The sequence below is a fragment of the Brassica napus genome, chromosome A6 (genome assembly GCF_020379485.1).
Source record: "Brassica napus cultivar Da-Ae chromosome A6, Da-Ae, whole genome shotgun sequence".
In the NCBI taxonomy this organism is placed as follows: domain Eukaryota; kingdom Viridiplantae; phylum Streptophyta; class Magnoliopsida; order Brassicales; family Brassicaceae; genus Brassica; species Brassica napus.
In genome coordinates this window covers 1359480-1382654 of record NC_063439.1, presented here as the reverse complement: position 1 = coordinate 1382654, position 23175 = coordinate 1359480, and the positions used below count along the sequence as shown (strand labels likewise).

General features: G+C 34.0%; 2 protein-coding genes, 2 long non-coding RNA genes and 1 other non-coding gene across 6 annotated transcripts; 3 read left to right on the top strand and 2 right to left on the bottom strand.

Annotated features, from left to right (window-relative positions):
- The first annotated feature begins 5093 nt into the window (after window positions 1-5093).
- LOC106345747 lies at window positions 5094-7015 on the top strand. Its single transcript, XM_013784920.3, has 8 exons — window positions 5094-5333; window positions 5411-5487; window positions 5556-5939; window positions 6031-6076; window positions 6153-6244; window positions 6316-6412; window positions 6487-6543; window positions 6622-7015. The coding sequence occupies exons 1-8, from the start codon at window positions 5196-5198 to the stop codon at window positions 6688-6690; spliced, it is 960 nt and encodes a 319-aa protein (XP_013640374.2). The 5' UTR covers window positions 5094-5195; the 3' UTR covers window positions 6691-7015.
- An 83-nt stretch (window positions 7016-7098) lies between these two features.
- Window positions 7099-11026, bottom strand: LOC106345746 (tRNase Z TRZ3, mitochondrial). Its single transcript, XM_013784918.3, has 11 exons — window positions 10724-11026; window positions 10559-10648; window positions 10440-10484; window positions 10242-10296; window positions 10108-10151; window positions 9475-9837; window positions 9138-9394; window positions 8918-9065; window positions 8784-8828; window positions 7627-8553; window positions 7099-7556 (listed from the first exon to the last, which is right to left on the bottom strand). Exons 1-11 carry the CDS (start codon window positions 10976-10978, stop codon window positions 7245-7247), a joined length of 2541 nt encoding a protein of 846 aa, XP_013640372.2. The 5' UTR covers window positions 10979-11026; the 3' UTR covers window positions 7099-7244.
- Window positions 11027-11098: 72 nt separating this feature from the next.
- Window positions 11099-11172, top strand: TRNAN-GUU. Its single transcript has one exon. It is a non-coding gene; the product is annotated as a tRNA-Asn (tRNA).
- Window positions 11173-18021: 6849 nt separating this feature from the next.
- On the top strand, window positions 18022-20335 carry LOC106398507. Of its 2 annotated transcripts, XR_007340097.1 has the most exons (7): window positions 18022-18569; window positions 18659-18945; window positions 19037-19159; window positions 19245-19348; window positions 19431-19505; window positions 19754-19815; window positions 19904-20335. It is a non-coding gene; the product is annotated as an uncharacterized LOC106398507 (long non-coding RNA). The 2 variants fall into 2 exon arrangements; XR_007340096.1 differs by having other exon boundaries at window positions 18023-18569; window positions 19754-20335.
- Window positions 20336-20412: 77 nt separating this feature from the next.
- Window positions 20413-22261, bottom strand: LOC106398498. Its single transcript, XR_001279935.3, has 2 exons — window positions 20907-22261; window positions 20413-20726 (listed from the first exon to the last, which is right to left on the bottom strand). It is a non-coding gene; the product is annotated as an uncharacterized LOC106398498 (long non-coding RNA).
- Window positions 22262-23175: the final 914 nt, after the last annotated feature.

The window sequence follows — 23175 nt, the reverse complement described above, 5'->3', positions numbered from 1 at the left end:
CGTGATTCATTTACAGATAGTTATAATAAAGCTACACAATGTTTTTCTCTAATTCATTGCGATGTCTGGGGACCATACCGGACAAAATCATCCTCTGGTGCTCACTATTTTCTCACAATAGTAGACGATCATTCTCGGGCAGTATGGACTCATCTTCTACTCGCAAAAAGTGAAGTTGCCACCGTCCTTAAAAATTTCTGCGCCATGACAGAAAGACAGTTCGAAAAGAAAGTTCATACAGTTAGGAGTGACAATGGCACAGAATTCATGTGTCTACGTAAGTACTTTGCTGAACAAGGGATTCTCCATCAGACCTCCTGTGTTGGAACTCCACAGCAAAATGGAAGAGCTGAAAGAAAGCATAGACATATCCTTAATATGGCAAGATCTCTTATGTTTCAAGGACATTTACCGATAAAATTTTGGGGAGAATGTATCCTCACAGCAGCCTATCTAATCAACCGAACACCTACTCCACTCCTTGACGGCAAGTCTCCGTATGAAATCCTTCATAAGTCTCCTCCAGCATACTCTCATCTCAGGGTTTTTGGAAGCCTGTGTTTTGCTAAGAAACAGACTGCAAAAACAGATAAGTTCGAAGCTCGCAGTAGACGGTGCATATTTGTTGGTTATCCTTTTGGTCAGAAAGGTTGGCGCGTTTTCGACCTTGAGACAAATGGATTTTTCGTCTCTAGAGATGTAATTTTTCATGAGACGTCGTTTCCGTATGCTACAAGCAAACCAGCTTTACCTACACCGATCATTCAACCTCCTCAGGTCTCTCCACAGTTTGAAGAAATCATTGATATCTCGATCCCCGATCAGATCAATAACGATAGGGGGAGTGATTTGCCCACTCCAGAGAACACTCCTGCTGCAACTTTACCAGAGTCTACCTCTCCAGTTTCTTCATCCTCCTCTCCTATCGATGAGGATTCTCAAATAGAAGAAGATCCTCCGACTGAGAATTCACTAGAACCACTGCCTGAAACCTCTTCAGATGAGTTACTTGGTCGAGGCCAACGTACAAAGGTTCCATCTACACGTCTCAAGCCGTATGTCACGTACTCTGCTCGATGTGATATAAACCTTGTTCTCGACTCCACCGACTCCACATCGACATCTTCTGGTACGTGCTTATATCCCATTGCTAACTATGTCTCTATAGATGGTTTCTCACCTAAACATACAGCATTTTTGGCTGCAATAACCCTCGGTGATGAACCCATTCATTTCCGTGATGCTATGAAACTCAAAGTTTGGCGCGATTCGATGGGAACAGAGTACGTAGCACTCGAAGACAACAAGACATGGTCTTTTCAGAAACTTCCGCCAGGCAAGAAAGCGCTTGCATGTAAATGGGTATATCGCATAAAATATAATGCTGATGGAACTATCAACCGACATAAATCACGGTTAGTAGTCATGGGAAATCATCAAGAAGAAGGAGTGGACTATGATGAAACTTTTGCACCAGTGGTCAAGATGAACACCATTAGAATTCTTCTTGAAGTTGCAGCTGCCAAGAACTGGGAACTTCATCAAATGGATGTTTACAATGCATTTCTACATGGCGATCTTGAAGAAGAAATCTATATGAAGCCTCCACCAGGTTACGCACCCTCGGATCCATCTCTAGTCTGTCGTTTACATAAATCTTTGTATGGGCTCCGTCAGGCACCTCGCTGTTGGTTCTCAAAGCTCTCCAATGCACTCCTCGAGTACGGTTTTGTTCAGTGCCGTAAAGACTACTCCCTTTTCTCTCGGGTTCGAGGTGACAAAGTTCTTCATATCCTTGTCTATGTTGACGACTTAGTAATCATTGGCAATGATCATGATATCATTACTCAGTTCAAGAACTATCTTCACACTTGCTTCCGCATGAAAGATCTAGGCGTTTTAAAATACTTCTTGGGTCTTGAAGTAGCTCGCGGACCAGATGGTATCTTTCTCTCCCAACGGAAATATTGTCTTGACATTATCACTGAATGTGGTCTCACTGGTTGTCGTCCATTCGACACACCAATAGAACAGAATCATAATCTTCCGCGTGATAAAAGTCCCTTTTATTTGCATCCCACGAGGTATAGGCGCCTTGTGGGGAGACTGGTATATCTCGGCCTTACTCGTCCTGAACTAAGCTACTGCATCAACATCCTCGCGCAGTTCATGCAGGCTCCGCGTCAAGCACACTGGGAGGCAGCAGTGCGCGTTGTTCGCTATCTCAAGGGCTGTCCAGGACAAGGCATTTTACTCTCATCAACCTCTGATCTCCGCGTAACAGCTTATTGTGATTCTGATTGGGGTGCTTGTCCAAGAACTCGACGCTCTCTAAGCAGCTATGTCGTCCTTCTAGGGGACTCTCCAGTGTCGTGGAAAACAAAGAAACAAGATCGTGTATCTCTTTCCTCTGCAGAAGCTGAATATAGATCCATGACAGCAGCAGTTCAAGAACTTCTCTGGATAAAAGAGCTACTTGAATCGATTGGCATTAGTCATCACGACCCTATGAAACTTATTTGTGATAGCAAATCAGCTCTACACATAGCAGCAAATCCTGTGTTTCACGAACGTACCAAGCATATCGAAAAGGATTGTCATTTTATTCGCGATGAGATAAAAAGAGGAACCGTTGCTACATCACATGTTATAACAACTGAGCAGCTCGCCGATTTACTCACCAAAGCACTTGGAAGACAACAGTTTACATATCTACTAGGCAAGTTAGGCGTTTGTGACCTCCACGCTCCAACTTGAGGGGGAGTATTACGATATAGTCAAATATATTGGAAATATTCCATATCTTGTTATGGAAGTTATCTTGTTTCCTTAGTCTTATCTCTTAGGTTTAACCTAATCTCCAATGTAATATATATTCGGCCAAGAGCCATTCAATAGAACGAAACTCTTCTCTCTATTTTGGCAATGCTCAATGCTCTAAAGATTCAGCTTCTCAAAATTCATGTCAGATCTGGCAAAAGAAATATTTTTTCAGTGTTCAGGAAAGAATATCACAGCTCCTGCCTCCTACTAAAGCAGGGGCGGTCCTGGGCACAGCGGACTGAAACACCGGTTTAGGGCCCCCAAATTTTTCAAAAAAATTTACATAAGAAAAGGCCCCTAAATTTGTAAAAAAATTTTTTTTTATAAAACTCTTACTAAATTGTTTTAGGCCTCCAGCATCTCAGGGACGCCCCTGTACTAAAGTCAAGTCAGTCTCAGGCAGCCCACGCTCTCACGTAAATGCTTAAATAATCTAGTCACGCTTAAACTCAGTGGCAAACAAACAACAAGAGACATTGATAAAGAGTATAGTGAATCACTGTCTCTACATATGGTCAAAGAAAAGTGTGTCAAGTTTCTTTATTACTATTCCTTCTTACTCGTTTTAAGAACTAATCATACTAAGTTTTCTAGCTGAACCGATCATATACGCTGAACCGATCTGATGCAAAGAAGGCGACAAGCAATAACGGAGTTGTAAAACAGCATGTGTCAAACCAGTAATTAAACCAAAAAAAAAAATATAAGACAAACAGTTATAGCTTTACCACGTACGTGATTACTGTGTTCAAAACGACGATGTTGTTGCCTCAGCCGTCCAAAGCATTTAGTCGACGTAACGTAGTGCTCTTAAGATTAGCATGAGAATTTTAAAATCAAATAATTTAGCTAAAATGGATAACGATGACTTATAATATAACCAGTGACATGCTTGCATATTTCCCTGCATGAATCTTTCTCCCTTTTGATTACTATTATTTTCTTGCAGCACTTGTCCAAATATATGAACCGAAGGTTTTTATTTTTATTTTTATTTTTATTTTCCCACCATATTTGATGTTTTGACCTAATTTGCTGAGTAGTGTCATCCACGTTCCTGTTTAATCTAAAAAAAATTATAAAATATCCACGTATGATTGATTTAAGTGGCAACTGCACCACAATATTAAAGAACCGGTCAACAAAAATTACATAAAGAAATACAACTAATAAAATAAAATAAAAACAGGGAAAACAAAAGGTTTTGGTGATCAAAACTCAACGACAAAGAGTGGGTTAGTTGGATGGCCATTTTGTTCGCATGTCTGCTCTCTCCTCCACCTTCTTTTTATGCTCTCCGAAATATTCGTCTACTCAAACCATTTTTATTATATTTTGTATCAAAAATTTAAAAATGAAAACTGTTTCACCTACTGACCTACATATTACTATTGTTCGAATAACTTGATAAAAACGGCTAAAATCAATCAAATAATTTTTTAATCAATTTATTATCATGGTTTTATTTTCATAAAAAACATGGGATAAAAGAGTACTATTAGTTTCAGATTATTCTGTGATTATAGAGATTGAAATACGTGAAAGAAGACGAAAAACTTGCAATTTTAGAATCTCTAATGGTATACTTTATTTTTTCCTCTAAAATAGAGTAGGTCTATAATAGAGTTGTATATTTCTTTAATGGTATTTTATTTTAAAGTGAAAAATAGACTGATGAATAAAAAATAAAAAAACTACTCTATATATAGAGTAAAAAATAGGTTTACATTATTATAGACTAGAAAATAGAGTACTATTTGAGCATTTTTACTCTAAACTCTATTTTAGAATGGAAAATAGAGTGGAGTCGGAGATGTCCTAACACATGAAATTAAACTGAATACTTAGTGGGAGGGGGCATTGGTGAAATCAATCTCTATTTTCAACATTATTGGAATGAAACATATAACATATTACATAATTGGCTAAAAAATCAACAGAATAATTTTTTATCAATCTAATATTTTCAATATTAGTTTTTATAAAAAAAAACATGTGATAAAAATGATAACTTATAAGATACAAAATCCGGATTAGTACAAAGATTTTAAATACAGGGAACCTAAATAGTTGCAGTTTTTAATACATGGAACGAAACTGAATAATTGGTTGGAGAGATTAGTGGAATTAATCTTTCTTTTTTCGACATTAGTGGAATTAATCTAACGGCAGTTAAGTCTCAATTAAAATATTAATAATTAAATTAGTTTATCCAAAAACTAATGGAAAAGACAAGTGTCAATAGTAAAGAGATTCATATATAGAAGAAATTAAGAACCCCAACACAAATGTGTGAAAGCGTTTAAAACAAAAACAGAATTTTCCTTTTTTAAAAAGGTTTTTCTCGTTCTTCAGCGAGATTAAAGCTCTGTATGGAAGAATCTCACGGCATCAATGGCGTCGATGATTCATATCGTCATCTCCCTATTCTCTACCTGACTTTTCTATCGATCTGGTCTCTCTCCGCTTGTTCTTGGACGGTTAACACTTTCAAGAACCGCAATTTTCAGGTCCATTATCATCTCTACCTTTATGTCTCTGTTTGGTTTGGTTTTGATTATGTGTTTCTGTCTTTGTTTTAGAGCAGACAAATAGCTTACAATGGATTCTTGCTTCAGTTCCTTTGATCAAAGCATTACAGCTAACCCTATCTTTCCTCTTTTGGTAAGCTACTTACCATTAATGTTCTCTTTGAGAAACTTAATTATTAATTGGTTTGAACCGGTTGGCAGGCACTCATGTTTCCACCATCAGATATGCTCTCTTTGGATGTCTTTTGGTGTATATGTGACTGGTGTTCTGTTTCAGACAGCTTCGTTTGTTTCCTTTTTACTCATCTCTCACGGTTACTGCATCACGTGCGAACGGCTCTCGTTGACAGAACGTAGAACCACAGCCTCACTTGGTTGTGTCTTTTATCTGACTCTCGTTGGATACAGAGCTTCTGTTCCTTACTTCGCAGTGCTTCTGATACTTAACTACATGATCTCATTCTATGTTATTTTCCACCATATATCGCAAAACTTATCGGTGTTAAGAGAACAACTAAGTTTCATTGAGGATGAGAATGTTCAAGCTATGCATGATGCTGTCTATGCTAAATACATCATGTTCAAGTACGTTCTTATGTTGCTTAGTACACTTGTGGTGGATGGAAGTAGATAAACAGCTAACTAAGAGTTATATTTATCTTTGTGTGTTCTTCAGAAAGTTTCAAGGAGCTATGCAGATAGTAGCAATGGCAGAAACTGTGGTATGAGCATATCACATCATGTTTTGGATTTGCTTCTTCATTGTTTTGTACTCACATTCAGCTTGTGTTTTGGTAGATCTATATGAACATGGACAACTCTTCGCAGAACTACTGGCTCAGGCTACTGATTAGAGAGTGGGCTCAGTTTTGTATTTTTCTCTACATTGGGTAAGTTATAATCTCAGTTTTTCTCTGTTCTTTCTTTGGTGAAGGACTAAACAATGGTCCAAACTTGGCAGATGGACTTTCAGGTCTCAGGACATGGCACCAAGGTTCTCTGTAATGCCTACACTAAAACCCAAAGATAATACAGTTATCCCTCCAATTTACAGCATGGTAAGTGTCAGAATCTCTAAATTTCTCTGTGTCTTATGACTCAAAAGCTAATCTTTGCTTTGCTGAATATACAGGAAATGGATGAAAAAACATTTAAAGAATTCAGAAGTCATGAATGGAACATTGGAGTGGTAAGTCATTACACAGCGTATGCTCTTCTTCCATTGGATCATCAACTAAGCCTGAGTTTTATGTGTCTGTGTTTGCAGCCAATGCCACATTCAAACTATGAAAGGCAAAAAGATTCAGTTCTAGTGATAATTCAGCATCCTAGATAGCATTCAAAGACAAAGCAAAATATACAATGTTGCCTCTCTCTTTTATCTTCCTAGAAAGGGCAAAAGTTCACACACACAGAGACACAGAAACTAAGTAACTCTCAGATTAAGACAAAGGTGCTTCCTCAGCAACTAGCAACTGCAATGAGTTCTATCCTCACAACCTCTCTTTTATTATTTTTTGGTTATAATTTTGTTTCTTGCTTTTCTCTCTTTTGGGTATTATTATATAGAGAAATAAAGGTATACTTTCTTGTATAGATGCAAAAGTTAAACTAGTAGAGCTATAACATTACTAATGAAAATGTAAAAAATAGTTCCCTTACATTCTCTTGTTTCTAAATCCCAGTTCAAACAAGATCATATTGGGAGCTTCTAAAAGCAAAAGTATATGTTATACTACTGCAGTTAAAGTCAAAACTATAGTGTAAATTTCAAAAACGTTTCACAAGACAACAACCACTGTTGTAATCCTACAAAACTGAAAACAATGAATAAACGAACAAGAAGTAAGAGTTAACAACAACCTATTGCACTATTTGATAAGTATACCATCACAAAGCTTCTTCCAAAGCGATATCATCTACATCTTCCTCAACCATCTCATCTTTAAACAAAGTCTTGAAATATGGTAAAACCTTAGGAAGCACTTGCAAGTCCGCCACGTTTATGCTCATCAAATCAAAGGCGATGCAAGTGTTATGCATATGAGACTCGTCAATCACCGGAATCTTTGGATATCTCTGGCTAAAATGCGTGAGAACAATCCTATACACACCCGCAGAAGATCCCATATCAATTGCTTCTTTAGTCGTGCTGTGATTCTTTGCCAACGCTTCATCTATCAAATCATCTTCAAATGTTGCCTATAAAAGAATGACAAGAACGTTAAAAAGAAACATATTCAATGTTAGATGAATGTCTATAACCTTTTACCTCGTGTATAAGAACTGTTGCATCTTGTGATGCTTCCACAATCTCAGGACAAGGTCTAGTGTCGCCTGAGTAAACCATCTTCCATCCAGGGATACGTTCTCCAACGCTGTTCAATCTCTCCGCTGCTTTTACAACGACACCAAAGGCTTGAGGACAGTGAACAACAGGGAAGCTAATCAAATCCTCCACACCGACTTCGCCAAGAACCTTCTTCAGATTCTCTAAACATGGCAGATCCGTCATAGGAGTTTTGAAGACACTTTGCATAGGACTTCCTTTACTAAACAAAGGACCCTCTTCCTTGCCGCTTTCTAAAGAAGCCCAAGAAGTCTTTGTGGTGCTTCTACAATCAAGAAACTCCATATCCAACTCCTCCAGTCTTTGATACGCATCAAGAAAGTGTTTAAGCGACCTTGGTCCCACCACAATCGCTGGCTCATGAGCCACTCCTTTCAGAAGCTTGCATCTAAGAGCTAGGATCCTCGCGAGACCGGCGTGGTGATCGGCGTGGATGTGAGAGATCCATATACATCTCAGTTTTCTAACGGCCTCATCAGCACCATCTAAACCGTATCTTCTTTTAAGCTGCCCCAAGGTTCCTTCACCACAGTCTAGGAGAAGACTGCCTTTAGAGAATAAGTCAATGTAAATGGCGCTGACGTTTCTGTATTTTGAAGGCTGGGAAGAGCCAGTGCCTAGAAGGACAATCTCCATGTCGTCTCGTCTAATGTTTTCAAGACAGCTTGGAAGATCAGTGTTGCTCTCTGTCTCACCGTTTGGTTTTTTCCACAACTGCTTGATTTCTTCGGTTTTGTCTTTAATCTCAGGAATTTCTGAAAGCAGCTCATCTAGTACTTGTGGGGATGTCAGTTCAGGAGGGATACAAGATCTATCCATCCCAAGATGAGCATAAGGACGCAAAGTGAACTGCCCACAATAAAGAAAAAAAAAATCATCAGTGAAGGAGACTTTAAAGAGCCAAAAAATAGATTTGGTCAGTGTTCTAAAAATCGGTCTAGGCATCCTGCGTAATCAATAATCTCCTATAAAGCGCGCCTAATTAACGCCTAGCTATTTTTGAACATTGATTTGGTCTTATATAAATAGACTTCCAACTTCTAAGATTTTAAAGCTAAAGTGTCTGAGAGTGTTGATACCTTGAGGAGATTTTCAGCAGATATACTTTTACCAAGATTTGAATCCTGTTACAACATGAATAGACAACATCAAATCCTAATACACATCAAACTTATCTCTGTAAATGATGGTATGAGAAAAGTATTTTAGCAACCTGGTCTGAAGGGGTGGAATCAACTATAGAGTTGGTAACATGTTGAGGAGGCCAAAAGCCAGGAGCAGGAAAGAACTGTGGGCATAGGTAGTTAAGTCTAGCAGCGATTCTTGAACTTGCTTTCAGAATTGGAAACTCCATATTCTTCCTGAACACACCAAACCAAAAAAATTAGCACTAATCAAGCAAATTAACTATCAGTTTTTAATGAGTTAGCAACCTTTGATGTCCAGCAAGAATGTGCTGAGACGAATGAAACCTCTTCATCCAGCTTTGGTAAGTAGGACTACTTGTTACCGAAGATGGACTTAAATGTATAATACAATTCACCAACTTCCCTCCACTGTCAGAACTAGGATAGTAACTCTCCAAACACTTCGCTGATAAGAGCTGTGCAACGTGTGACTCGGTTGGACAGTCCACAAGGAGAACAATGGGCCCAGGAACTGAAGGTCCCATCACATCACTCGGATAAACCTTAAAGACCAAAGTATAAACAATCTATTATAATCCATTTTCAAAGAGAAGAACAATAGTAACTGAATCAACCAACATACCGTAATATCCTTTTCATCTGATCTCACTGACTCTCCACATTGAAGTTTACTATATTTTGGACCAGGCCTCACACCAAAGACTTTCTTGGCCTTCTCTAAGTCAAACTTGCCCATTATATCAGCTAACTCGCATACATATACAACAGAGATCTCGCCGGATTTGCTGCAAGATTCTTCTTCCATAGAGCGAGGTGGCTCTAAGGTAATGGCTGATATTTTAACAACTTCGTCATCCACAAGAACAGTAGGATCAGGTGTACTAGAGGGACCAAAACTCCGTGTGTGAACCATAGCAGCGCGTGGAATAAAACACTTCATTGCATCAACAAGTAACTTAAGATCTGAAGGACCCCATACATTCACCTATGTAAAGATAACAATGAAACATAGTTCAGCAGTTTCATAACACAAAGAAACACACACATAAGCAGTGTTCTATAAATCGGTTTAGGCGGCCCAAACACACACCTATGCAACAAATTGGATATAAATAAAACGATTTTTTTGAAGGATTTAAGAAAAAAATCAGTTAGTTTAGACGTCAGCTTAATCAATAATCCCCTATAAAGGGCCTAGTTACCGCCTAGCGTTTTTTTTGAACATTGCACACAAGACTTAGACAAGAATACTCACCGAAAGCCCTTCTTCACCAATACCAGCAAGAGTTAGTAAAAGACCTATGACATTCAAAACAATAGATAATTCAAGGACTAATACAAAAAAAAAGATCAACCAACAAAGCTAGAAGTCCAAAAGCAAGCACAAACCTGGAAGTCCACCAGCTGTCTCTGAGCAGACACGAGACAGAAACACATGATCTATCTGTAATGATTCAGACAACCATCAAATTTCAAACTCATCTCATCACAAAGACAAAAAAGACATGATCTATCTGTAACAGTCCAAACTCATCTCATTACAACACAAACAGAGAAAGTAAACAGAAGAGTCTTGGTGATACTTACCTTTGATAGTTTGATCTTATGTTCTGTACAGAAACGTTGCAAGCCCTGAATATACAATAAAACTAAAAAGTAAGAGATCAGTAATCCTTACAGAACATCTGTGGAAAAGAGAGTGTTACCTCTCCAGCATTAAATATGAATCTTTGTTTATCAAAGAAGAGTAATACAGAAGACGACGTATCTTGTGTATCCATTCCCGTTCCAAGGACCTATTTCAAAAAAGGATTAATTTTTAAATTTTACACAACAAAATATGATTTTTAGCAACCTGTAATGTTAACAACCTGTGCATAAGCAGTAGTGTTGGGATTGAGCTTGCGTGTTTTGCGTTCGAGATTCTTCTTACTCTTGCCTGTTTCGTCGAACCCATCAGCTCTTCTCTTGTTGAACTCGAAAGGAGAAGACTTTGAAGAACCGTTCTTGGCTTTGTTCTTCTCCATTGGATAGGAAGCAGAGAAGGGTCTGAGAGGAAGAAGGAAAGGAGACGACTTCAAGGGACAAGAGAGGAGGAGAAGTCGTAGGCTTCTGTTTAATATCATCTCTCTGAAGAAGAAACTCTCCAAGTTCTTCTCTGTTCCGCAAATAGGGTTTAGGCGGCCAAGTCAATAGAGTTAACCTTTATTATTTACATACTTCTTACTATGCAAAAAGTACAACCAGCTTCAGTAGCTCAGATGGCTAGAGCGTGTGGCTGTTAACCACAAGGTCGGAGGTTCGAGCCCTCCCTGGAGCGTTTTTTTTCTTTTTCCATTATTCATCAAATTTCATGCTGCCTATATATATTCAGGTCGTACAACATTATCGGCCCAATACTACTATTATGTTTGCCATTATATATGAACCAATAGCCAGTGGATGTGTTTTGTTGCAGAATGCATCATCAATTGGCTGTGCCATACAACTGGACATTTCTTAGGTTGTTATAGTGCTCTACATTAGTTTCAGTTATGGTTGTCTGGTATATGCATGATCAACAAGAAAACTCAGGCAAACAAAACGAAGCTGTGTTTTGGTATAGAATGGTTCAGGTCTATTCGGATTTTAGGTCCGTGGGTTTGTAATACCTACTCCATTTGTAATTTCATCAATGATTCGTTTATCAAAAAAAATCATTTGTTTTGCTAATTTTTTTATACTTTCAGTTAAAGATATTTTAAAAAAATATCTATGTAACCACGATTATATGTCAATTATATACAAAATTGATTGGTTTTTCCCACCTAATTCTTTTAGAACTCCACTTTTGAAATGAATTAAGTAAAATTAAATTTAATCTAGATGAATAGAAAGATTTATATAAACAGTATGCTATAAATATTCCAAACAAAGCTATAATGACTGAAAAAATTGCATTTTTCAAAAATTCATACCAATCTACAAAATTTTCTGAATTGGTATGCTGTGAATATTCGTTAAAATTATGTAAACAAAATTAAAAATCCAAATATACTATAAAGGCCCCAAAATTCAAAAGTAAAATAATGTACAATATAAGTTTGAATAGTGTGTATACTAAATATCTAAAATTAACTTAAAATTAGTTCATTTTGAATATTTGGATAGAAAGTTAGTAGATATTTTGAAACTTTGTATTAAATTTATTTCTATGATAGAAATAAAATCGTAGATCAATTTGAATTTTGGTTCGACTTTTATCAACTAAAGATAGGAAAAAATAAAGTAAAAAAGTATAACAACTCGGTGTGGCCTAATGTAGTAGAGCAATGCTTATCCTTAACCTACTCTCTCTTGTTGTCATCCACTGTGTATGCTTCACTTTGTACCATCTGAATGTAAGGGTCCCTTTTATAATTCATTAGGTTTGACTAGTATTCCAATTTGATTTTATAATTGAAAACCCATTTTACCAAACCTTATAGTGACATCCCATAATGAAAGAGAATCCTCTTATCTTTTGTCGTCCTTTCATTAGCCTAATCATCTTAGAGAGAATGTCTAAACGACTTTGGAAACGATATTTATGACTACATTTATGTCGAAGCACACCCCTACACGTTCTTGCAAATTGGAATTTTAATCTGTAGAGTTTTTAGAATGAGTTGAAATAGATGGACCATTAGAAAAAGCAAATTGTAAAATATATATCAACCGAACACTATATAATGCTGCTACATATTGCAGTGTACCATTATAATCGAATTACTCTCATCTTCTAAGTGATGCTTACTTCATAATTACAATTTTTAATGTCTACATTTTCATAGTTGTAAGGCATTGTTAAAACCTAATTACATATAGATTTATTTAATTACCATAAGCATTCTTATATTAAATGACAAAATGATTTTCCTATATGTATTTAAATAATTTCTTGTAGTGTATTTTTACCACCTTATAATGTCTATTTAATTAAAGCATCCAGTGTTATTTTTTCAAGCATTCTCATCAAAACAACTCTGTCACATCACTATAATAAGTTAATAACCAAAACAAAATGGTTTATAGATGTGGTCATGTGGACAATATATCAAACTTCCAAAAACTCGAATAACTTTTTAATTTAGTAAATATACCGCAGATATGACATGCGAGAAGAGAGGACAAGGGAGTTGAAAGTCAAAGTCATGGGTTCGTGCATTTCCTCGAAGGACATGGAAAGGAACACAAAACAAATGCATGTTACATTTTCTTCTTTTCAACCACTTATATGCAAATGAAATGAAATCACAAATCCTCAGCTTTTCGGCTTTTTTTGTTGTATGAAAAATCTGCAATATAAATGGATATTTAAAAAAAAAAGAATATTTTTGTTTGTATAAAAGTATAAAACCATGGAGCAGGAACCCAAGTAATGATTTTTTGTTTAAATGTTTCTAAATTTTCAAATATTTATTGCCGATTTATCAAAAAAATATATTTATTGTTAGTATTTTTAATATTGGTGATTAAAATATAAAATATCACTTCTAAGTGAATGTAAATTTTAGATATTAAAATATTATTTTGTTTACTATGTTTGGATCATGATCAATAGTGTTAAGCCATATCAATGATATCATTGGTAGACATTTCTGAGCATCTAACAGAAAATTTAATATTTGAAAATAAATACTTAAAAGGTAATAAGTAACAAAATAATGTTTTCAAATTTTATTAAATTCTCAAACAAATTCTTTTTCATTTATTTTTTTACAGAAAATTCTTTGATATGTCCAGATTTATTTAAGATAACTTGTATTTAGGATTTATAAAAAAATTGTTATTTTTTTTGTTTTATCTATTCTATTAAAAGGGAAGCAATCTTAATAAATCTACTTATAAAGGTTGTTTGGACTCTTTCATTTTTTAGTCCAACCTATTATATATAACTAAATCTTATACCCAACCTATTTTATATCAACCAAATAAAAATCTTCTACATTTAAATAAAATATATTACTGTTTATTGACTTTAAATATTATAATCTAAACTGTCGACCTATAGCCTTTTAAATATGTACGTAGGTTTTGTATGAACCATTGTTCTATTAGTAATGTTTATATAATATGTTTGTATCGAATGATGGTATGAAATTATTATAAACCAACATTATACCTCATATAACAAGACTTTAATGAACCATATATTAGATATCTATTATTTAAATAAGTCAGTGTTTTCATCACAAAAATATAACAAATTAGTGTTTTCATCAAAGCATTTTAACAACTTACAGGTTTGGTAAAATGTTCATACCTAAGAGAGAGTTATATAAGAGTGTACATATATTTGAACAAAAAAAGAATACATACAAAATCTTAAATAAATTAATTCATGAATTATATAATTTAAATAAATTATTTTTTGACATCATATGATTTTGTAACATAATAATTTGCAACATTTTCAAAATATTAATTCACAAAATTTGTATATAATCCAAAGAAAAACCCGCGCTTTCAAAGCGCGGGTCAAAATCTAGTAATTGATTATAATTATGTTAATGTGTGTGTGTGTGTGTGTTCTGTACTTCTGTGTATATTAAAAAAGATATGATGCGAACAAAGAATTTTCTTCCAATTTCTTAACTTTCATCACATAAAAGAAAGTGATAGGTAATGTGAAAAAACATGTAATAAAAACTCAAAATCTAGATAAATTATAAATAGAATGTCCATATCCTCCTGGCTACGATAAAAAGATATTTGAATACTTAATAACTAAATCTAACAAAAAAAATAAACAAAAAACACATCCATTAATCAATGCTTTTAATTATAAATGGGAGATGATGACAAAAAAAAATGATAAATGGAAGATTTTTTTTATCTTAAAAACCAGGTCTATCAAAATAAATGTGAGCTCATGAGCTGATTCAGCTCAATTCATTTTCTTACTAGCACAAGTTATGGTTTTAAACTCATTTATTAAAATAAGTTTAATGATCGAGTTTGAATTAGCTCGCAGATTATAGTAAATGTAAATTATAATAATGTTTTTGTCAGACTCGAAGTTGATTTAGCTTGCGGATTATAGTTTACATTTATTATTATATTTACTTATAATAGATCACGAGCTAACACATTTAATTTGTAATCAAAATAATCTGAGTTTTAGTTTACATATTGAAAATCATATACTCCCTCCGTTTTTTTTATAAGTCTCAATTTGACATTTTTCACACATATTAAAAAAGTGATTGAAATGTATTTAATTTTTTTATTAACTACACATATTTGACCAATAGTATTTGAATTAAATAAAATTATTTATTAAATCAATGAAGTTTGTAATTAATTTTCAGCTGAAAGTAGATCTAATTTGCATTAAAATTTTAAAATGATATTTTTATGTAACAAGTAAATAATGTTAGAATGACACTTATTATAAAACATAGAGAGTAATAAATAAATCGAACTTCGAATTTACATATTGAAACTCATATAATAAATGAATCTAGCTGAGCTAACTCATGAATGATCCAAATTCATCACCAGTTTAGCTGAATTGAGTGACCTAAATCATTTTGACATTGTATTTACTAGGTGCACCATCATCCCATTGTTGTACCTATTGTTAATTTAATATTTAAGTGTTTAAATATTAACAAAAATGTAAAACAGAAATGAGAAATAATATTTAACAAACATTAACTTCGTTATGGCAGCAAATGATGACTTTTTATACAGATTATTTTTTGTTATTAAAATATCTTAACATCTAAGTATCAATCATAACTCTGCAAAATTGTTGTAATTAATAAAACCTATATAATGACGTAGTCATCATATGCGATTCTTAAAATACCAAGTATTATTATCTGATCCAATTCGAGATATATTCTTAATCTGTTCCAAAAACTTGGATAACTAAGAAGTTTGATCCGGATTCAGATAATAAAATTTCATTTCCGTGAAAACTGGATCGGATTCTGGATATCTAAAATTTTAAATCTGAATACGCAACTTGGATCTGTTTTTAATATACTAAAATTTTATATTTTATTAATATGATTTTAATTTTGAATTTCTATGATATATTTTTTCTAAAATGTTATATAAATTTTTAGAGTTAATTTTTTTTAAATTGTATATAACTTTTATTTCTTTTTTATAAATCTGAATCTGAATATCTACAAATATCAAAAAATGCTTATAAGGATATTCGATAGCCAGATATTCAAAAATCACAGATCGGAATTCCAATAGTGCAAACACGGATTCATATTTGATATTCTGAAATATTCAAATCCCAAGCTTACAGTTTCGGTCTTGATTTTGATTATCACCACCACAGTGACGCATGAACACAAAAGCGGAAGAAGACATAAGCTAATTATTATGTGTAAAAGGAGAAAATGTGAAGTGCATGAAAAATTTAAAATAAAATAAAGAGAACGCATTAAATCTTTCAAATGTTTGCAGGAGAGTGGGTGAAATTTGAGTCAGAACTTAGAAGAACCGAGACAGACAAAAAATAACTATTTTGAGTAAAATAATAGAGAAAATATGAGTGTGATAAGTTTCAAAAAAAAAAAAAACTGAGCCTGATGAACTCTGACACATTTGTTTAAAAAAATTACTTGTTTGCTGAAACAAGTAATGAAATAAATTCGGGCTAACGTGCAATTCAAGCAATATTTCATTGATAATGTATTCAACTATTCATACTCTACAGTCTCCCCCACGATCGATTCAAAAACATTATGATTTACAGTATAAAAAGGGAAAGTGTCCAATCGAGTTCAATGTATTTTGTGTTGGTTTAAGAAAAATACATTAAAATTTTAAACCGAAAACTTATTATAGTTTTTTTTACCAAAAAAAAAACTTATTATAGTTTTTTCTGACAAAAACATTTATTATAGTTCTGTTCAAGTTTTGATTTCCTAAGACCATCTCCGATCACACTCTATAATTTCCTCTATATTTCACTCTAAAATAGAGTAACTTTATTATAGAGTTGTATTTGCTCCAATGGTTCACTCTATAATAGAGTGAAATATAGAGTATTCTTGTTTTTTCACTCTATATTTAGAGTAAAAAAATAGGATTACTCTATATTTCATTCTATTATAGAGTAACTCTATTATAGAGTGAACTATTGGAGCAAATTTAACTCTATAATAGAGTTACTCTATTTTAGTGTAAATTATAGAGGAAAAAACAGAATGCCCTTGGAGATGCTCTAACTGTTAACGCAGTGTTCCTTTTAACGCAGTGTTCCTTGAGAATTTATCTAACAAAAAAATGTTTATTGACTATTTGTTGATTGTTTGCTTATTTAAATCACTTCTTATGTAGTTTCTCTCAACTAGCCTTGACTAGGTTTGTGTTTTTAATATAAATTTTTAAACTGCATAATCCGAATTAAGTAGGTTAATGTATGAGTTATGTTGGTAAAAGAGTTATAGATAAATTTCATGTGGTTGTTCTCATTTTTTAATTATATTTTGTGCAAATGTTTCCTTTCATTTCCTTTCCTTCCAATAATGTTATTTTAGTGAAAGTCGTTCAAAAAAAATGTTATTTTAGTGAAAATCAACTGAAGTCGTCATAAATAGACGTTGAAGTGGTTATATGACTCAAACTATTACTCCCGCAGTAAATAATGAAATGTCATAACAAAATATTTATACCAATAAAAATAAAAATAATTTAATTTTGTAAGTTATAAACTTAGGGGTGGGCGTTCGGGTACCCGTTCGGGTTCGGATCGGGTATTTCGGATTTTCGGGTATTTCGGTATAGAGGTGTAGAACCCGTTCGGGTATTTCTGTACTTCGGGTCGGGTTCGGGTATTTTTAGTTCGGTTTCGGTTATTTCGGATCGGGTTCGAATATTTAGATTTTGAAAAAAAAATTAAAATTTTCATTTTTCAAATTTCTTGTATTTAAATATATAACTTTCACTTAACTATTTTTTGTATTTTTAATAGATTGAATGGTTATTAGATTTGGACATAACATTTTCAAACTAAAAAGACATTAATTTGGTTATTTTTTTTAAATTTTGGATGTAACTTTTTGTTAATTGTTGAAATAAAAAGTTTGACATCAATACAATACTAAAAGGGAGATATAAGCCTCAGATAGGCTGTCCACGTCAGACAAAAAAAACAGCCAATCATGTTATAACGTTTTGCCACGTCATAACTGATTTAGGATATTGGGCTTCAAATCACTTCTGATCTGTCAAAATAATCTTAACGGCCCAGCAAGCCCACCTATGGAAAGCATCGTAACCTTTGTCTCAACGACACGAATCCTTCTTCCTCATTTTCTCTGTAGATCGTTCGTGAAACCCTTTCCTCTTCCTCTTCTTCGATTCCGTTTCACGATCTGATTTACGATCAATCAATACAGACTCCACTTCGGTTCTCCCTTTAATTTCATTTATGGATTCTCTTTTCTTCTCTCGCTCTGTTTTTCTTTATAAAACTCTTAATCCGAGTTTTGTTTCGATCAAACTTGGTTGTCTCTTCTCATTACTCTACTGCGATGAGTTCCTACAGAGAATCGACGATCGGCAAAAGCGGTGTTTCTCCCGGCCTCAAGATCGGCGATCCCAACTCGAAGAAAGCAAAAGGCAAAGCGGCGGTCTCCTCTTCCAGTCCGACCAAACTCATCGGCAAAACCGGTGTCTCTTCCGGCCTCTCCATCGACAATCCCCACTCGAAGAAACTCAATGGTTCAAGTGAACCCGAATCGTTTTCTTTATTACATTATATAATGCATATAAAATTACGTAAGCTCTAGATTTATCATCCACCACAACAGCAGCAGACGAGGTAGCTGAGGAGATCCGGCGGCTGAACGATGTCCCGATGCTTGCGATCCCACCGGAATTGCAGACCTGAGAGTTGTTAGAGATGGATAAGATAAGTGTCGCTAACCTCTTGCTTCGTAATGCCATAGCTCTCTAGGATTATTGTTCTGTACTCTTCTCGCTTCTCGGGATTATGAATTAATGCGATTGCAAGGAAGAGATGGGTCTGCGGAAATCTTTAACGAATTGGCCCCATGAAGAAGTGTGGATAAGCTCCTTCTCGTCTCTCACTTCTCAGGTATCTTAATTAGCTCCGCGTCTTTCACAACCCAAGAAATTGGAAAAGTTCAATTGTTCAATTCAACTTTAGATATTCTTTTTTTCTAAAGTTTCAGTTCAATTGTGGTTTAAGAGATTGTTCTCTGCGATGAAATGCAACACTTCAACCAAATCGAATAGCACATTCTTGATTTGAACACATGGGCGTCTATATGTTACTATTGGATGATAAGGTTGGTCTTATGGTTATTGTTTTTGTAACTATCTTTACAACGCTTGATATTTTCACACTTACATTCAACTCTCTCACTGCAACAGGACTACAGGAGCCACTCATCCAAGCCTCTAACACACAAAGTCCACGGGCTGAACACTTTCAGAGAATTAGAGGAAGCATTTTCAGAGAATTAAGTGGATTCGATGTATAATGATTTCCTTTTTTATAAGTTTTTTGTAGTCGGTTGCTGGCTTCATATGAGTAATCATTTTCCTTTTGGATGATAGGTGGATTTGCTATGAAAAAAAAAAGATGTTGGAAGACAGAAGGTTCCCCAAATTGCATCTCAACTTTCAGCTCAGGTAAATCTATATATATCACCAAGCCTTAAGCTTAAACATAATAACAATGAAAATTTTAATTATTAGTTAGGTAGACATATGTTTCTAATAAAAGTAACAAAACTGAAAAATAAATATATTTTCAAATTGAGAATAAACTAAATATTATTTTTCTTACTTAGGTAATTGCTATTTGAGTTATTTAGTTTACCTTTGTGTTTAAAAACAACACTAAGTTTTTTAGTTTGGTGTACCTTCGGTTATGGCAGGCAACTCTGATTCAGGCCTCAATTACCTTGGCTTGGACTGTTCATGATGTTATCGCTTGAGTGTACAGACTCAATAAGTTCCAATACCTAAGACCTGAACTGAACATCCCTTCTTTGCTCTTGACTACTTGCCTTTTTGTTTATGTCCAGAGAAGTGATAACCACCTGGTGATGACATGCCTGGAGCTGTAGCAGTGTCAACTAAGCCATCTGATATGATGCTCCATCATGCATCTGAGAAAAAAAAAGCTACGAGTGATAGTGGTTGGATTGTTGAAGAGAGTGATGCTGCTCCACCTCAATCAACTGATGCTACTGTTTTGGTTGGTTCTGATTAATCGGAAGGATCCACCCACGGAGAATGTGCCTGAAGGTAAGAAGCCACGCATTGCATAACTTTATAGGCTAAGGAGGACCTAAGCTTAAAGTCGGTTACATCGAGTCTATCGTTTTTTCTTTCTTTTCCTCTGTTTTGATCTTTTAATTCTTAGAGATTTTCCTCACATGAAACCTTCTTCGGTGTTTTAATTTATCTTTGGTTTTAGTTTTCGTTCTGACTTGGAAACAAAGTTCGTCTATTGTTTATAAAATAAAATTTTCTTCAAATATGGTTGTCTGAACTTGAACAGCATCGTTGTTTTTGTTTCACTCTTTCTAAAAGGCGTGATATAGCGATTCATTAGATCTTTAGAGGTCATGTTCACTGATATATCCAAACATCAAATAAAAAGCTTTTTACTGAGACATCTCATGAACATCATCATTGTCCGAAATTTATAAAATCTGGAACATTTAAACTTTCTCCTCCGAAAACTTATGGACATTGACACTTGGCATTCTGGTTTACCTCCTTCTAGCCCCCACCAAAATTATTATTTAAACACGACTCCCAGTGTTCATCTATTTGTACGTCATCTGTTTGAAAACCAAACCGGTTTTGTGGGCCAGGTCAAACTATTAGATCAGACGTCACCTGTAATAAACATTGGTAATTACACGAGCCATCTAACATGAATATAATTTCATAACTCACACCTTCTCAAGCGGTTCATACGTTTTCCTCACAAGAAACACTACAAATATTCACTGCAACCTAACATTTTCTCAGTCAATATGGTTAAGAAAAAGACTTCTGCAAAATAAAAAAACTCACTTGAAGCTTCAAATGATCTCATCGCCATAGTATCCCTGGCTGGGATGATCAACTCACCTGGCCCATCACGTACTACCAGAGAACTCAAAGGTACCTAGCAGGCTAAAAGATTAATATTTTGCAAACAAGGTGAAGATATTTGATTCTAAAATAAACAAGCACTCAATGATTTATAAAAGTAACATCACAAAACCGCACAATCTATTGAGACCAAGATATACATTGCATATCCTGAATACAACGAACCAGAAAAGTTAAAAAAAGTTTAATGAGAAAGACTCATCAAATGGTAGTTAACACATCATAGTAACAAATTTGATGACCAAACAACATATATATATATATATATATATATAAATAACTGAAATTTAAATTATACAATATAGAAAATTATTATCATAACATTTAATGTCAAAAAATCAGAAAGGCTGAGAAGAAAGACTCATCAAGTGGTAATTGACACACCAGATGATATATAAAAAATATTTCAGACCAAAACATTTCAATATACAATGAAAAAGCTTAATCCAAACAATAACACAATTATGGAGTATAACAAACTTAATAAAATAAATATACATCAAAAACTAGACTAAATAAAATATTAAAGAAGAATAATGTACATTATTAGGTATTATTTTAAAAAGAAAATCAACAACATAATGGCTAGAAAGCCAAAAATAAATAGATATAAATATAATGTGATAGTGAACTTACCACTGATAGTAAAATAATCATGTCAAAAACATATAAAAAAAATGAATTGAGAGATACAAAATTGAAAATAATAGAATGACGAATAACGTGTCAATATACTCATTAAACTATATAAAAATAAAAATATTCATTGTGATTGTAAAACTATGGAAGTACACATCTATTGACCTAAAATAAACCTATAATTAGCCTATTATAGTAAATTTACAATTCAAAATCAGCAACAAAACAATATCAAGACTAACGTTGAAAATTTAGAAACAGAAATACTTCTAAAGATATAGTACATTAATTATATATGGGAATTCTCCTAAAACAAATTACTAATTTACTATTTAATAAAAACAACTATATATGCCAATGAACAACGAAAAGAAAGAATACCCATAACTAGAAAACACAATAACATAATCTATGTTTGTTAGAAACCCGTATCGACCATCAAATGTAACATCTCCCAACAACATCCATCAAATGTAACTCCCAACAATATCATATGAAGCAGCTAAAGAACAGACACACACAATGTAAGAGTTTATCTAGAGATACTGGTGATTCCATGATTACAAACAATTTTGAATTCATTAGAGAATAAAACATACGAACCCGGCGCGTAGCGCCGGAATACCACTAGTGTATTTTAAGTGCATAGCAAATCATCTTCTACGTAATTGTATGTATATCATATGAATTTAAAGTATATGTAGTATCAATATAAATATTTTATATAAAATGAAAGATGTAAATTAAAAATATAAGGTTAATTATACATATGTTCGGTTATCTTCGGATATCCATTCGGGTTCGGATATTACCCGTTCGGGTTCGGATATCCAATCTCTCCTAATTTAATACCCGTTCGGATATTTTGCTACTTCGGTTCGGATTTCGGTTCGGGTTTTTCGGATCGGGTTCGGGTGCCACTTCGGATTTCGGGTAAAGTGCCCACCCCTATATAAACTTATAACTTACTATAGTATATCCAAAAGAAAAAGAGCTTTCAGAGTATCCGACACCCACGTGCAAGGGGGAATGAATAAAGTCACATTAAATATTTTCTTTTAAGACTCTCACATTCACTCGCATCATTGTCACTTTATTATTAGAGTCTCTTATTATTGTTCACAAGGTTTTCAATAAATTGCATTATTGTACGCTATCTACATTTAATATTGTTGAAAAAAATACACTGAATACTTCCACACATTATTTACTACTAGATTTATCTTTCTCTACATAATTCAACATTTGATGGGAACATATAAATTGTAACTGAACTTATCAGCAGTTCTTTTTTTTTGTCAACATTTTGTGAGATATTATGGATTTTCTGGCAGAGTACTGTCAATAAGCTTGACTTATTTATGAGCATGAGTTACGACTGATGGGACGAAACCGGAACAAAACCGAAGCTTTTTAATATGATTGCACTAACTTTAATGAGTTCTTTATCATTCTTTAGATGATACTAACGAATAAAATATTAAGAAAATACTAGTCCTTAACGGAAAAAAAGAGAGAGAGAAAAAAAAAAAAGAAACGAGAGACAGCG